General features: G+C 45.8%; 1 protein-coding gene across 2 annotated transcripts; it reads left to right on the top strand.

Annotated features, from left to right (window-relative positions):
- Nucleotides 1-2387: 2387 nt before the first annotated feature.
- On the top strand, nucleotides 2388-16841 carry MASTL (microtubule associated serine/threonine kinase like). 2 transcript variants are annotated; one of them, XM_069959117.1, is made up of 13 exons: nucleotides 2388-2657; nucleotides 4620-4757; nucleotides 5050-5189; nucleotides 6177-6265; nucleotides 7256-7362; nucleotides 8133-8274; nucleotides 10705-10877; nucleotides 11538-12683; nucleotides 13247-13373; nucleotides 13674-13688; nucleotides 14758-14871; nucleotides 15131-15232; nucleotides 16115-16841. In XM_069959117.1, exons 1-13 carry the CDS (start codon nucleotides 2466-2468, stop codon nucleotides 16270-16272), a joined length of 2643 nt encoding a protein of 880 aa, XP_069815218.1. In that variant the 5' UTR covers nucleotides 2388-2465; the 3' UTR covers nucleotides 16273-16841. The 2 variants fall into 2 exon arrangements, with proteins under 2 accessions (XP_069815218.1, XP_069815219.1); XM_069959118.1 differs by lacking the exon at nucleotides 13674-13688 and having other exon boundaries at nucleotides 2389-2657.
- Nucleotides 16842-17201: the final 360 nt, after the last annotated feature.

The raw sequence follows: 17201 nt of genomic DNA, 5'->3' as shown, positions 1-17201 counted from the left end.
ACCACACACAACCTGAAGACATGAGTGGCGCTAGTAACATAGCATAATACAGCCAGTAGCAGTGTTCCCAGACATAAATACTGTTTCCACGTTACACATTCCCCCCCAAAAATTAAGCTTGACAACTTTCTGCGCTGTATGTAAATTACCGCTATGCAGTCATATGGGCGGTCCTCTGGCACAAAGTAGTCACCAAATGCGCAAACATTCGTCTGTAAAAACGCCTCCCAGTTTCAGAGCCCCAAGCGTCACAGAGGGGTCCCGTGATGATGTCGGCCGGCAGGGAAGATTACAGAATGGCCCCTCCTTGCTGGGGGCTCAGGCACATAGAATCAGAGAGGTGTGTTTACAGATGATTGATTGCGCAATTGGCCGGAAGACCTCCCACATGACTAGATAGCGGTAATTAACACAGCGCAGGAATTTTTCAAACTTGATTTTCGGGGGGTATGTGTAACGTGGAAACTGAGTATTTATATGTCTGGAAACGCAGCCACATCCTGTATTATGCTATGTTACTAGCTTTTGACCCGATTTTGTGGTGATTGATCCCCTTTAAAGGGATTATACTGGATAAAAAAAGTAGAAAATTGTTGCCTTCTTCAAAAAACAGTGCCACTCTTGTCTTCAGGCTGTGTGTGGTATTACAAACTGGTTCCAGTCACTTCAGTGGAACTAAGCTGTAATACCACACACAAACTAAGGACAAGAGTGGTGCTGAATGGGCCTACGCTGTACTTTCTGTTTAGATAAAGCAGGGATGGGGAACCATCGGCCCTCCAGCTGTTTAATGCAGATGTGATGGGCATCTTCATAATTTAATGGGCATCTTTATAAAAAAAAAAAAAAAAAAATTTCACAGAGGTGTAAAAAGTTTTGGTTGGTCAGGGTCTTACTGCCGAGACCCCCACGACCAGGAGACCAGGTCAGGAGAAGTGCTTGGTTGCCTTTTTCATTCCCTCACTCTATCATAAGGGTATGTTCACACTGAGGTAAAGTGATGGATTCTGCCGCTATTTTCCGCCAAAATTCCGCTTGAACAATAGCTGCTGAGCATTTTCCCATTGATTTTAATGGGATTTTTGCTCAACAGTTCACACAGTGGAATCCGCGCAAAATTCCGTCGCGGATGCGCTTTCCGCCAAAAGAATTGACATATCAATTCTTTTGGCAGATTACGCTAGAGGAATGTATTAGAAGTCAATGGGAGTTTGACTTTCTGCCTGAAAATATTTCAGCGGGAATTCTGGAACTTCATGTGCATTCCGGAGCAGAAATCCTATTAAAATCAATGGGAAAATGCTCAGCAGCTATTGTTCAAGCGGAATTTTGACGGAAAATAGTGGTGGAATCTGTGCAGAATTCCACCTCTTTTGCTCAGTGTGAACATACCCTAACTCTGGGGGGCTGACTGGAAAGAGATGCTACCACATGCGTCTCCCCACATGAGTGCTCCTAATCGGTTAGGGTCTTGGCAGTGATCCAATCCTTGCCTGATCTAGATCAGTGGGGATCTGACTCTACGGGGATCAGCTGATAGCTCAGGCACTGTACTAGTATTACTAGTAGTGCTCTGGACAGTTCCTTACATGGACAGGGGTGGCAGCAGAGAGCACTGTGTCAGACTGGAAAGAAAACTCCACTTCCTGCAGGACATACAGCAGCTGATAAGTACTGGAAGACTGGAAATATTTAAACAGAAGTTAATTACAAATCCATAAAACTTTCTGACGCCAGTTAATTTGAAAAATATATATATATATTTTTTGACGGAGTTCCCCTTTAACTTATCCTTTGGATAGGAAGCCAATCATATATGGTCTGATCATTTTCCCACATATAAATGGAAGGGCATGTCTGGCACTCAGCTCCTTCTTTATGGGGCTTCTAAACATTGCAGAGTGCTGAGCAGCCATTGTCCTCCTGATTGATATAGTTTACTGTTCACTATACACAGGGTAACTTTTTGAGATTGGAAAACCCCTAGGTGCGTTCACACCTACAGGATCCGCAGCAGATTTGATGCTGTGTTAAATTAAATGAAATCTGCTGCGGATCTGCAGCAGAAAATCAGCTGCGGATCCGGTAAGTGTGAAGTGTGAAGAAGCCCGGCTGGATACTGCAGAGAGCCTGGAGCTGCTGATTATACTCGGCGTATTGTGCACAGCAGTCACTGGATCTAGTAGGAACTTGTTCAATTTTCGAAAACAAACATGTGGGCTGCTGCCCTCAGTAAACATGGCTGCAATGCCCCGGCGCAGATGTCAGCGGGAGGCGTGGTTAAAAATAACTCTCTTCAGTGATTGGTCCCTTTCCCTCCATCCGTCAGCCCTGACAGAATGCAAGCACGTTATTGGTGGGGAAAGCTGCTGACGTCACGTGGAGGCGTGACTTGCGTTTAAACTGTAGAGGCGCTGCCGTGGTCCCGTGCGGGCACATAGACAACAGGGTAAACAGGCAGCGACATGGGGGTGGTGGGCGCCCCGGAGACGGCGGACAAGGGGGACCTGTCCCTGTGCGGGGAGAGGAAGTTCACCGTGCCGCAGCCGCCCTCCATCGAGGACTTCGCCATAGTAAAGCCCATCAGCCGCGGCGCCTTTGGGAAGGTGTATCTGGCCCGCAGGAAGAACAACAGCAGCAAGCTGTACGCCGTGAAGGTGAGGAGATGGGGCATGCTGGGAGTTGTAGTGTAGAAGGGCAATGCAACTCATAATATACAGCAAGGATGGGGAGCTGTTGCAAAACTACAATTCCCATCATGCCTGGACAGCCAAAGCGAAGCTTTGGCTGTCCAGGCATGATGGGAGTTGTAGTTTTGCAACAGCTGGAGGGCCGAAGCATCCCTGATATACGCTAACCAATGCATGCTGGGAGTTGTAGTGTGTGAAGATTGGCTGCCGTACTACAACTCACAATATACACTGACCATTGCATGCTGGGAGTTGTAGTTTAGTAACCGCTGATGCAGTGTTTGCCAATCCTTAGCTTTCAGTTGCTTTGCAATTTACTTCTATTTAAATATCTCAAGTCTCCCCGTACTTATCAACTACTGTATGCCCTGCAGGAAGTGGTGTATTCTTTCCAGTCTGGAGAGCAGGACAGTTTTTCTATGGGGATTTGCTGCTGCTTTGGACAGTTCCAGATGGCAGCAGAGAGCTCTGTGTCAGACTGGAAAGAATACACCACTTCCTGCAGGGCATGCAGCAGCTGATAAGTACTGAAAGATTGGAGATTTTTAAATAAAAGTAATTTACATTTCAATCTAACTTTCTGAAACCAGTTGATTTTAAAGGTTTGCTGTATGTCCTGCAGGAAGTGGTGTATTCTTTCCAGTCTGACACGGCGCTCTCTGCTGCCCCCTCTGTCCAGAGCAGGAGAGGTTTTCTATAGGGGTTTGCTACTGCTCTGGACAGAGGGGGCAGCAGAGAGCGCTGTGTCAGACTGGAAAGAAAACACCACATCCTGCAGGACGTACAGCAGCTGATAAGTATGGGGAGACTTGAGATATTTAAATAGAAGTAAATTACAAATCTATAGAACTTTCTGAAACTAGTTGATCTGAAAGAAAAATATTTTTTTTTGCTGGATAACCCCTCCTGAGACCCCTCTATTTGCAGTGGGGGGTCGGTTACTATGTGTAGCAGTGAGGTCGCTCCGCTGAACTGATGAACACAATACTTGTCGCTATCTCCAAGTATTTAGTGTTGACCTAGGAGCTGACTATCTCCAAATCTATGGTGGGGGAGGGCTGTGTGTATTGCACAATACTTACTGGTGTGGTCACACAGTCTGACTTTTACAGCCTCTTTGTATACTCCTGGATTATGAGACAATAGCTGACATATTGTGTACAAGGTCTCATCTAAACTCTTAGAAACTTAAAAAACATGTTCTTATGTCTGTATGTGCTGCCACCTCTGTCTATGTCCGGAACTGTCCAGAGCAGGAGATGTTTTCTATGGGGATTTGCTTCTGCTCTGGACAGTTCCTGACATGGACAGATGTGGCAGCAGAGAGCACTGTCAGACTGGAAATACACCACTTCCTGCAGGACATACAGCAGCTGATAAGTGAAGGCCATGTCTAGCTGAAACGCGTTCTTGCTCTAAACCCATGCATGTTGTACCTAAATAAATAAGCATAACCGATTTGGTGAGTGCCAGGCTCTTCTATTTACATGGTGCTGGACCTATGCACCACCTACCCTTGGAGTGCCATCTATTTCCCCTACACTATCCTAGTACTTATTATCTGCTGTATGTCCTGCAGAAGGTGCTGGATTCTTTCCAATCTGACACAGTGCTCTCTGCTGCCACCTCTGTCCAGAGCAGGAGAGGTTTTCTATGTTCATTTGCTGCTGCTCTGGACAGTTCCTGACATGGACAGAGGTGGCAGCAGAGAGCACTGTGCACCACTTCCTGCAGGACATACAGCAGCTGATATGTACTGGAAAACTGGAGATTTTTAAGAAGTAATTTACTGATTTGTATAACTGTAACAAACCTTTAGGTGTGATAAGAATTAGAATCACTGAAAGCAAATGAAGATGTGTGATATACTGAATCACCACAACCCCTCGGGTACATCTCTATATTCATACAATGTCTTCTCTCTGCCAGGTGGTGAAGAAGGCCGATATGATCAATAAGAACATGGTACATCAGATACAGGCCGAAAGGGACGCCCTGGCATTGAGTAAAAGCCCCTTTATAGTGCACCTGTACTACTCTCTTCAGTCAGCCAACAATATCTACCTGGTAAGTGCCTGAATGGCTGCAGACTGCCCCCAAACACATGAGGGGAGATTTATCCAACATGGTGTAAAGTGAGACTGGCTCAGTCGCCCCTAGCAACCAATCAGATTACACCTTTTATTTTCCAAAGAGTCTGTGAGGAATGAAAGGTGGAATCTGGTTGCTAGGGGCAACTGCACCAGTTTCACTTTATGCCATGTTTGATAAATCTCCCCCTATGGATTGTGGGTCTTTATAGTATGTATACGTCCTCACTGTAAGTGTCCGTATAACTCAGCGCCATGTCTTCCGTCAGGTCATGGAGTATCTCATTGGTGGAGACGTGAAGTCTCTGCTGCACATCTACGGTTACTTTGATGAGGATATGGCGGTGAAGTACATTTCCGAGGTCGCTCTGGCCCTCGACTACTTACACAGACATGGAATAATCCACAGGTAAAGACCATTGTTATAGACCGTTGTGTTCTTCACGTCTGAAATAAGACTGGCCTCAGAAACGTTGTAGTCGATTAGATATGTAAATGAGGCTGTCTGGTGCACTGGAGGCGGGGCTACCTAGATAGTCACTGCCCCTTCTAATGAATATTTATCTGACAACTCTTGAGATATCAAAAGCTACTCCACTCTACTCTGTGGATAGGCGAAAAGTTTATTTTTCCTGGAATACCTCTTTAAAGGGGTATTCCACTCAAACATAACTTTTGATATGTTGCTGCCCATGATGAGACTAACAATTCCTTCCATACTTGTTATTATCTATTCAGTCTTCTTCCCCCAGTTCTAAGCTGCTGCTTTCTGCTGAAGACACACAAATCTGTGTGTGAGCTTTTCTCTCCATCTAGCCCTCCCCCCCCCCCCTCCCTTCTGAGACAGCTGATGTAAACAAGTCCCTGACTGGCTTTATCTGCTAAATTTTAGCCTCTTTGTAATGCTGGGAGGGTAAACACAGACCTCAGATTAACCCTCCAATCATTACAAAAAAGATAAAGCCAGTTGCAGATAAAGCCAGTCAGGGACTTGTTAACATCAGCCGTCTTAGAAGGAAGGAGGAGGGAGAGACAGAGAGAAAAACTCACACACATATTTTTGTGTTTTCAGTAGAAAGCAGCAGCTTAGAACTGGGGGAAGGAGACTAGAATAGATATTAACAAATATGGAAGGAATTGTTAGTCTCACAATAGGCAGCAACATATCAATAGTTATGTTTGAGTGGAATACCCCTTTAATGATCACCGTCCCAGAAGTGTAAGCCATCAGTCATGTTGGGATCAGGTTTCCTCATACACCGTAAACAGAGAATCTCTATAGAACACTGTGTTCCCCTTGTGTGTAATCTCTGTCGGGTTTTGTGTGTCTTTTGTTCCTATTCACATTTTACTCTAATCCGTGATAATCTGTATGATTCTGTGTCCGTTCTCACAGGGACCTTAAACCAGATAACATGCTGATATCCAATGAGGGGCACATTAAGCTCACAGACTTTGGACTCTCCAAAGTGGCTCTAAAGAGAGGTGAGTATACATGTGCCGCAGGGACCGCAGGGTGAACACTTTGGGGAAATTGCACCTGGCGTAAGTTTAGAAAGACATGCAGTCTGCAGTTTCTCCCTGATGTAGGCCCTGGGGGGCACGACAAGGCGGGGAGGAGGCTTATTTATTATGATTTATACCAGCTAGAAGCTTCGGATCCGCTGGATTTACTAAGCGGCGCGTGTCTCTTATGGGCCATTTACACTGGCCTATTATTGGCAGAGGGTGTTGCTAGAAACGCTTATTCGGCTGATAATCGGCCTGTGTAAAAGTGACAGCGACCAGCTGAGGAGCAGGAAAAAACGATTTATTTTGTCGTTATCACTATCTTCCTGTGTGGCTGATTAGTTTAGGGAAACTGATAGCACAAATATACATACATCCATACTGTCAGTTTCCAGATGACACAAGCAGTGTATACTTACCAATCGTGCTGCTGTGTGACCTGGCATCCCACTCTCCGGCTCTGTATCTTCAGGCTGTCCCCTCCTCCAGAGTGATTAGTGGCTAGAGAGCGGGTTGCCGCATCACACAGTAGCAGATTTGTAAGTATACACTGCTTGTGTGATCCTGAAACTGACAGTACAGATATAGGCATGTCCATGCTGTCAGTTTCCATGCCACTCGCTCAGGTTTTCATGAACCAAAACATGCCCGGGTTTCACTCCTCTCTGGTCCGGAGTAATCTGGAGAACATGACGTGCTCTTCCTTCCTCTTTCTGTGTCTATAAGAACTGGAAGGCCCCATAGACTTTATTTTGATCACATGACACTTTATTATGATCACATGACACTGAGCTAGTGGAGAACGCACTAAGCACAGACTTCTCTTGGCTTATTCCCGTGATTGGTCTGGATCTGAACACTCTCTGATCCCGACCAATCAAACCTAATCATACAAGCAATTCTTACACCTTTTTTTTATGCAATGGAAGCAAGGATTTTTTTTTATGTATTCATTTTTCTTTTAAGAGATTAACATGATCGATATTCTTACGACGCCTTCAATGGCCAAACCCAAGCGCGACTACTCCCGCACTCCAGGACAAGTCCTCTCCCTAATAAGCTCTCTGGGATTTGTAAGTATTTGCCGAAATGACTAAACACTGTGGTGCTTAAAAGTTTGTGAACCCTTCAGGATTTTTCTATATCTCTGCATAAATTTTACCATCAACTACATCCGATTCTTACACAAGTCACAGAAGTGGATAAAGAGAACTAAATCAAGCATATAAGTGGAAAATATTACACTTTATTATTTTTTTTATTAAGGAAAATGATCTAAAACCTCATATCTGTGAGTGGTGAAAGTATGTAGGGCTAAAGACGGGTCTGTTCACTGAGGGGTCATATTACATGTTGTGCATAGAAGTCTATGGAGAAGAGGGAGCTGCAGGGAGACACAGGTGCTGCATAAAGCTCTCACATCAATGCTGGATTCGCAGCTTACACTGCTTAGTACTGACCTAAAATGTCCTCCATGCTGTAGGGGAACACAATCCCTGTATCAGTGTATGTATTGTATAGGAGACATCATAGAGACGGCCTACCCCTTTCTAGCACAGGGAAAACTGAACATCATAGATGGAGCCTGCAAAGGGGGAAACTGGTGAAAAATTATATAGTTGCCAGAAATGGTGCTATTCCTCATGGCCTATCCTAAAAAGTTTGTTGAGAGGTGATCACCTAACTCAGGGGTAGGTAACCTTGGCTACAACTCCCATCATGCCTGGACAGCCAAAGTTAAAGCTTTGGCTGTCCAGGCATGATGGGAGTTGTAGTTTTGCAACAGCCGGAGAGCCAAGGTTCCCTACCCCTGACCTAACTTTTTGTTGTTTTTACCTAACAGAATTCTCCAGTCCGCAGTAAGATGCAGGGGTCCACCTCCTCAATGACCCCGGTACTGAGTGAGTCTTCTCAGGAGAATTCTTCTCCTCTTATAATGAGGAATAAAGAAAATTCACTGAAAACCAGCAAGCTCCTAATATCACGTAAGTAGATTTCATTTATTTTTTTATTCTCTGTGAATAGCAGTGAGGCCGTGTGGTTACGGTATAGCCCAGTCTCACCAGCTGCACTGTCTACTTTTGCTTGTCCTTCCGTCTCCATACTAGTAGTGGAGGTGAAAGGTACTTTGTAATGCGGTTACAATCAGTTGCTCTAGGCCATCTTTCAGATCAACCGGTATAAGAAAATTATATAGATTTGTAATTTACTTCTATTTAAAAATCAGAAGTCTTCCCATACTTATAAGCTGCTTTATGTTCTGCATGAAGTGGTGTATTTTTTCCAGTCTGAGGGCGGGTTCACACTACAGAATTCTCGCGGACAATGTCCGCGGAATTCCGTCAGCTGTCCGCCCGCACATCGGGGCGCCTTTCCGCCGCCCCATAGACACCATTCTATGGGCCGGCGTATTCCGCTATACGCTGAAAGAAGTGTCATGTCACTTCTTTTAGCGGATTGTGTAATACGCCGGCCCATAGAATGGTGTCTATGGAGCCGTCAAAAAGCGCGTGCCCCTGTGGGCGGACAGCTGACGGAATTCCGTAGTGTGAACCCGCCCTGACTCAGTGCTCTCTGCTGCCACCTCTGTCCATGTCAGGAACTGTCTAGAGCAGGAGAGGTTTTCTATGGGGATTTACTCATGCCCTGGACAGTTCCTGACATGGACAGAGGTGGCAGCAGAGAGTGTGGTGTTGTAGTGTGACACCACTCCTGTGGAGGATGGAGGAGATACAGCCAGACCTTAATGGATTGTCACGTGACGTCAGAGCCTGGTGGGCACACAGGTGTGATGGCACGCTTGCGTTTAGTGTGTAAGGCGGTTGTACCCTTTTCCCCTGTGGTCAGTGTCCTGCCGGGTTGCTACCGGGTCCCTTGGGATAGTGTGACAGATGATATAGTCACAGGTGGTCAGAGAGGTGTAATGACCCTCCCGGATAGCAGGACCCGCCACCCACAGAAAGGGGAAGTGTCCCAAGGTTGCTGTGTATATGCTGTGTGGGTGGTGATAAATAATCGCAGACTCTGAGATAACGCTGAGTTTGTTTACTACTTGTAAATGTGCAGCAGGTAATACAGAAGGACTTAGATATACACTTGACAAAAGTTCCAATACAGACTTGAAAATCAGACAGCCAGATCTGTGGGATAAGTGCTGAGTAGGATATAGTAGTGTTGGTAGAGTTGTACTGAGGTAGAGTAGCAGAGAGGAGGATGCCGTGAGAATCTCAACCCATGTAGAAATGTGCTCTGCCGGGATGTTGGAGGATATACTTGTAGTAGAAGAAGAAGAACGCCTGTGCCTGTGTATTGACCTTTACTTTAGTCTTCACACCACCTTATGCCCACTAGCGTTGGCCGAACTGTACTAATGGGTGACACAGGTCCCAGACCTCATTACCTGGGCTGAGCAGAATGCTGAGGGTTCCCTGCTGACACCCGTGCTGCGAGATAGAGTTCATAGGCTTACTCCAACTATGCTCTACCCGGATCAGTTCCTGGGTCTGGGGCTCTATAGTGAATACTGTCCTGCACTGTGACTTCTCCTTGTCCACAGTGTGGGTTGAGGTTATCTTTTGGCTGGTCCTCTCCTAAGAGGTTTAATAATGCATAGTGCTTTGTGTATGTACGTAAGGGAAAGTTGGTGACAGTGTACTGTCCTGTGTCTTACCCATGCGGGGTACTGGCTAAGACTGAACTACAGGGATCTGGCAGAGGGCCAGGGCCCGGACAAGACTGCTGTGGAAAACTATCTGGGTTGCGTCCTTTCTCCACACTGTCCCGAACGGAAAGCTCTTGCTCCTCCCCCACTGAAGGGACTAACTTCCTCTACAGTGTGTAGGGTGCGCTGTGATTAGGTAAAAAGAGTGCAGCAGAAGAGCAGAGAGGAGAGGTGATAGGAAAGAAGAAAGCAGAGATCCTACTGGTCTACAGATTCTGGTACACATAAATACAATAACCCTTTGGGATCCTTCAGCTGTGCAGCTTCCATACATCAATACGTAATACAGCGACATCTAGTGGTCGACTCTTAATACTACTTTTGCTATACTAGGACCACAAAAAGTACAGACTTTTGTGAAGAGTGTGAATAATAGTGTGAATAATAGTAACACCCCTAGTGGGACACCACAAGAGCACTGTGTCAGACTGGAAAGAATATACCACTTCCTGCAGGACATACAGCAGCTGATAAGTATAGCAAGACTGGAGATTTTTAAATAGAAATAATTTACAAATCTACATAACATTTTGACACCCAGTGATCTGAAAGTAAAAAAAAAACCTTTAAGGCTAGGTGGCTGTATGGATTAGGTAGAAATAAGTTGCAGGCATATAACGTGTTGATATCTTGCAACTTTTTTTCAACTTATAGGGGTGATGATTGGTCACTCTCTGCTCTCCTTCTTTTTCAGGTCCTGAGGTTAACACATCCAGTCCTAGCATGCCAGTGAAGTGTCTGACACCCAACCTTCTGAAGTTCAGGGCACGGCTGGGGACCTCCAGCACCAGCAGTCAGTCCCGTTTATGTTTATCAAGCATGGAGTCGGATTATTGCAGCAGTCCGAAATGGGAAACCGGAAAACAGGTTTGGATTGTTCTTTATTGGAAATGTTCCAGACCAGGGGTAGGAGACATTGGCTCTCCAGCTGTTGCAAAACCACAACTCTCATCATGCATGGAAAGCCAAAGGTCCTGGCATGATGGGAGTTGTAGTTTTTCAACAGCTGGAGATCCAATGTCCCCTACCCCTGTTCTAGACATAGACAATACTGTACTAGTGTAATAGACCTACATTTACAGTCACAGATCCCAGCTCACCTGTGGGTCTAATGACCAGGGCACCGTTAGGAGCACTGCCCCACTCCTTCTAATGATAATTTAATGGAGCGGATTGGCCGGATTGGCGCTCTGAGGGTACGGCATTGCTCCTAACAGTGCTCCGGACCCGGGATTGCACTGCACAGGAACGGCGCGGAGGAGGAAGGTAAGAGACATGTCTTCCTCCTCGGCACCCTGTGCACAATAGTTACATTCGTCTAACCTACTGATAGTTCCCCTTTAACATATAGAACACGTTGCTGGAAGCTGAGCCCTGCCATGCTGTGGGGCGGGGGGGGGGCTAGGAGGCGTGTCTTTTAGTTTAGCACCACCTCGCTGACTGTTTCCCTTTCCTAATGCAATTTTTCATAAACTGCATTGTCCTGATTTTACAACGTTTTCTCTTCTTTTGTGTTTTTTGCTGCAGGATTCAGAGGCTCCTCCATTTCTCAGCTCCAGCCGTTTAAAAAGCAGTATGTCTGACAAATCGCTGAGCAAACTCCAGCTAGGAAAAGTCTCCAAGTGCATGAAAGATCTGGAGTCGGCCATCTCCCCTATCGTTCATCGTAGAACCAACAAGAAATCTGAGATTCAGAATGACACCGACCTAGAAGACACTCCCGTCGCTGGCCTGAACGCCAAAGGCTTCATAAGAAAGTGTCTCTATGACCCCAACACACACGAAGAAAAGGAGAACTTGGGTGCGAGTGGGCGATTGAAAGAATTCCCCCGATCTCCAGAGTCTCCTCCTTGGCTGGCAAGCTCCTCTCTGGATCCCTTAAAGTACGATGAGGATGAGAATACAGATAGAGTCGGAGTCAAGAGAGGCTTCTCGCTTGTAGAAACCAGTCCTGGGAATAATGTTATGGAAAAGAAAAACACTTCCCAATATAAAAGAGCCTGCAAACTCTCGGGGGTTAAAGCCAACCCTAGTACAGGTCTCACCATGGAGATCGAGTCCTTGTTTCTCGGTGACCTCCATAAGAAGGAGGAAAAGCTGGAAAACTCTTTTCTTCCGGGTCCGGTGACTCCGGAGAAACTCTGCTCGGGAAATCCAGTCGCCAAAAATTTGCTGTGCGAGTTAGATGAGGAGAACCGGAACTCGGGACCAGAGAAGGTCGACGTCGGGAAGCAAAGCCCGGACAGGGATTCTGACCCTTCTCCTAATATGTCTATTACGGAACACCCATTAGAGAAAGAGCTGTCTGATGTGGATAAGAGCATGAAAGAGCTGTCCTTCGAGTCCGATGCCAGCTCTTCCGAGGACGCGAGCGCAGCTGCAACTTCAGGACATGAAGAGCCAGGGGAGGGCGGCTGCAGGGCTCGTGGTTTGCCAGAATTGGCCAACAATTCTTTTGCGTCTCCGGCAACAACAAGAATGGTAAACAAGTCCAGAAGAGCCGTGGTAGCTTTCAGGAGTTATAATAGTCCTATCAATGCGTCAAACCACTCCGAACCGTCTCGGATAAGCATTGGATCCATGGATAAAATACACTTCTCTTTGGGGTGCACAGGATCTTACCCATTGGTGGTAACTCCGGCGCAGAAGGATAGAACGTATAGGAATTTCCAGGTATGACTTTCTGTATAGCTATCCTGTGAAGGGGTAGTCGATATTTAGGCAAACGCTACATAGGCTTTAGTCTGGATCTATGATTAATCTGCATTAGTTCATTCCGTTATTAGTTGCATTTGTTGGCGGTAGTTCACACTCAACTATTGAAGAGGTTGTGCCATCAGAATAGGATCTTTCCATATCGGTCACATGATATTCTAGAGTGGGGTACCCAGCTTGGGATTCCTTTATCTGGACCATCTAATGTGGGGATGGAAACCCTTCAGCCCTCCAGCTGTTGCGAAACTACAATTCCCATCATGCCTGGGCCGAAGGTTCCCCATCCCTGACCTAACGTGTAAGGAGGCCTCCCAATTCTCCATGTTGGTAGATGTTGGGGAGAGAAGGATTTGATTTATTGGTTATTGGTTTATTTCAGCCACCCATCCCTTTTGTTGTTGGGTATATGAGAAGCCAAAAGAGGAGTGTCCCAGTGGCTTCATCCCAATTGAGGACACGTGCTCAGCTGGGGGGGAAGATAGCTGAATTTAAAATAAAATTTAACTTTATGCAATTTCTAGGGTCAGGCAGAAACCCCTTACAGGACACCAAAGAGTGTGAGACGGGGAGCGGTCCAGCCCGAGAAGGAGAAAATCCTTGGCACCCCAGACTACCTGGCCCCGGAGCTGCTGCTTGGAAAATCCCATGGTGAGTTTCTGAATAACAAATGATCAAATATACACATAGGGGCAGATTTATTAAACATGGTTTAAAGTGAAACTGGCTCAGTTGCCCCTAGCAACCAATCAGATTCCACCTTTCATTTTCCAAAGAGTCTGTGAGGAATGAAAGGTGGAATCTGATTGGTTGCTAGGGGCAACTGAGCCAGTTTTACTTTACACCAGTTTGATAAATCTCCCCCATAGTGTCTGTACTAGAAATAAGGGGATTATTGGTCACATATCTCTGCAGTTTTCACCATAACCTATGTTCTCTTTGCACACACAGGATGGCTGGGGTCTGGTAAGTTCATCTCTGCCGCTTTGGTAGCGGGAAGCTGCTTTATACACGGCCAAATAACAAAGTCATAGCCTAACCACAATTTTGCCAATTTCACATTATTACTCCAATCTGTGCACTAAGCATCATCAATGCATTGAGCAGGAGGTGTTATATTTCCAGTTTAATGTTATCTAACGCATAAGTCAGTGCATGCATCCGTATGATAGAGAAAAAGCCTAGTATTCTATTAAGAGGGACTGTCCAATTTACACATCTGTGGAAGGAAACCCAAACATGGGGGTATTTGGGTCATACAGCTTACCAGAACTCTGGTTCCCTACCTTCCTTATTTACTTCAGTCATTTTAGACATTTGGTCCTAGTTTTTACCCATTTGAAAAATTGCCATGAGTAGTACTTAAAGGGGACCTGTCACCACACCTGACCTGTTTTAGAAATTGCCTGCAATGCCCATGAAATTCTGTATCACCTATTCTTATAGCTCTGTGATGATCCGTTCCTACTGAATGTAAAGCCTGTGCCGTTCCTCTGTTATGACTGTATAACCAACTGGGTGGTACTAGTTGGGGGGGTGTCCCTGAACTGTCTGACAATATCCAATCAGAGCTGACCATGCCACACAGTGTAGGGACACGCCCCCAACTAGTAACACCCAATTGGTTATACAGTCATAACAGAGGAACGGCACAGGCTTTACATTCAGTGGGTGAGATTTATCAAACATGGTGTAAAGTGAAACTGTCTCAGTTGCCCCTAGCAACCAATCAGATTCCACCTTTCATTTCCAAAGAGGCTGTGAGGAATGGAAAGTGGAATCTGATTGGTTGCTAGGGGCAACTGAGCCAGTTTCACTTTACACCATGTTTGATAAATCTCCCACAGTATTTCTAGGCATGGTCATTAAGCTCTGTGCCAGCTTGGGGCTACAGGCTTCTCACCAGCTGGGCCAGGATTTGCTTGGTTTGGCTGCTGGATGTGGAAGGGTTTGTTATGGCTTGAGACTATTAACACAAGGCGCTCGGAGATTGGGCTAATCTGCTTGACTCTGCTGACTTAATGTATTTCTTTAGGACCAGCAGTGGACTGGTGGGCTCTTGGCGTTTGTCTCTTTGAGTTTCTGACCGGCATACCCCCCTTCAATGATGAGACTCCAGCTCAAGTATTCCAGAATATTCTGAAGAGAGGTATGTTAGATTTATTATAAGCGCCGCCTGGCTCGTGTCTTCAGAATAAGTGAAGCTGGGGGTGTCTGTCTGGCTTGTGTCTCCAGAATAAGTGATGCTGGGGGTGTCTTCCTGGCTTGTGTCTCCAGAATAAGTGATGCTGGGGGTGTCTTCCTGGCTTGTGTCTCCAGAATAAGTGATGGGTTTATTCACTACTGTTGGTAAGTTTACTTTCACTATTTCTCTACTATAACATACGCTTCCTTTTTGGTGTGTGTAGATATTCCGTGGCCAGAAGATGATGAAACTCTTTCTCCTAATGCCCAGAATGCTATAGATATTCTCCTCATCCTGGACAACACAAAGCGAGCAGGATTAAAAGGTGAGAGAGTCTGAGAAGCAGCAAATTCCACCCACCAGCTTCTGATTGGCAGTTATCCATCCATGCTGTGAACTGTCAATCAGCAGCTGGAGGGCGGGGAAAGGGGTGCGGTAAGAATCCTATTCTCCTGCATATTAGGAGAACGGCTAAATACAGTGATGGAAGTAATACACCGATCTATTCAGCATTTTGTCACTAGTTTTTGCTGCCCTCATTTAAAGCACCAAAAACCTAGTGACAGATTCCCTTAAGGTTTGACTCCTTCCTAAATACTGTTGATAGCTCCTTGCCTAGGTTCCCGACCACCTCTCTGGGCTATGAGAGCGGTGGCTGAGACTCCCGACAGGTGGTCAGGACCTCAGGGAGCGGTAATTATAGATTTACTCCCCTCCAGAGTGTACTACTGCGGTCACACACATCTCCAGGGCTGATTCAGCTCTGCACCGCAGCCCCTTTACTCCAATCCAGGGGACGCAGCTGCGCAAATCTGAATTATCTACTTTCACCAAAAGGACACTGGGTAATTGTTTGCTATGTGGTTGAACTTGCACCATATGTCTCTTGAGGTCGGAGCATTTGCCTATATTGTGACATATAATTGTGTGCTATAAAGCTAGCATTTATGATTAATAATTCAATGAGCCTATATTTTAAGGGGGTTCTCCAGTGCTACAAAAACATGGCCACGTTCTTTCAGACAACCTTGCTCTTGTCTCCAGTTCAGGTGCGGTTTGCAATGAAGCTCCATTCACTTCAATGGAACTGAGCAGCAAAACCCCGCCCAAGCTGGAGACAAGGGTGGTGCTGTTTCTGGAAGAAAGTGTCCATGTTTTTGTAGCGCTGGATAATCCCTTTAACCCCTTTGTATTCATTTTTGTGCAGAACTGAAGGCTCATCCTTTGTTCCATGGGATAGAATGGGAAAACCTGCAGAACCATCCGATGCCTTTCATTCCACAGCCAGACGATGAAACCGACACTACTTACTTTGAAGCCAGAAATAACGCCCAGGATCTTAAGGTGTCTGGATTCAGCCTGTAGGACTCTCTGCCCATGAACCATCCTCCTTCTTTTATACTTCATGAATGTGAACTCTGCCCATATTCAGGTTTTTAGCTAAGCTGGCTACTACGTTTTGTAGTTTTTTTTACTCTGTAAATAGTTTGTCTTGCTTCATAACCAGTGTTCTGTATCTCTGCACTTTACTTTACATGGAACCTGTCAGGCGTTTCATGCTGCTTGAACCAGGGGCGGCATGAAACAAGGTCGGACTCTCATAGTAGCCTGCAGCATTTCTGGGTGATCATAAACCCAATGGGAGTGGGGCACCTGGGCAGACCTAGCTGGATTCTCCCCACTCCTCTGGGCTTGGTCGATAGGTCTTTCCTTATTTGTGCATAGGAAATGACCTGTCAATCAAGATGAGAGACAGGAAGAAACTACCAGGGACCGCCCCCATGACTCTTCTCAGCTGATTTTTACCGCTGCATTTTGGAGTAAATAATAACTCGTAGAATGAGGAAACCTGTTTCATAAAATTCCTCACAGGTTCCCTTTAAGCCTGGAAACGCTAATGTAAATTTTAATGTAAAATAAAGTAATATAATGTCTGAACAGTAACAAGATTTTTCCTTTTTTATATGTTTGGAGGGAAAGAAAACTAAAATAAACCTAATAAAAGGGGGGGGAAGCACATTCTATGCCTATTCCAACAATTCAGGGGTTAAAAACTTCTTTCTTGCTGCAACTGTCCGCAATAAACTTAAAGGGACTCAGTCATCAGGTTTATGCTGTTCTATCTAAGGGTGGGTTCACACTACGGAATCTGTTCGGATAGGTTCTGTTGCTCGTTCGCGGCGGCTAGCCTTTCCGCTGGCTCCATAGACACCATTCTATGGGCGGGCCAATTCCGCTATCCGCCAAGAATTGACACGTCAGTCTGCCCGACCATAGAATGGTGTCTATTGCAT

This window comes from Dendropsophus ebraccatus, chromosome 2 (genome assembly GCF_027789765.1).
Source record: "Dendropsophus ebraccatus isolate aDenEbr1 chromosome 2, aDenEbr1.pat, whole genome shotgun sequence".
Classification (NCBI taxonomy): Eukaryota; Metazoa; Chordata; class Amphibia; order Anura; family Hylidae; genus Dendropsophus; species Dendropsophus ebraccatus.
The sequence above is the reverse complement of the archived record's forward strand: the minus strand, read 5'-3'. Positions and strand labels throughout refer to the sequence as shown.

Excerpts from the sequence above, each read along its gene's own strand:
- MASTL (XM_069959117.1), top strand. The coding sequence starts at position 2,466 with ATGGGGGTGGTGGGCGCCCCGGAGACGGCGGACAAGGGGGACCTGTCC. Across the intron at positions 4,758-5,049 it reads CAGCCAACAATATCTACCTG|GTCATGGAGTATCTCATTGG; the intron begins GTAAGTGCCTGA and ends GTCTTCCGTCAG. Across the intron at positions 6,266-7,255 it reads CAAAGTGGCTCTAAAGAGAG|AGATTAACATGATCGATATT; the intron begins GTGAGTATACAT and ends TTTTCTTTTAAG.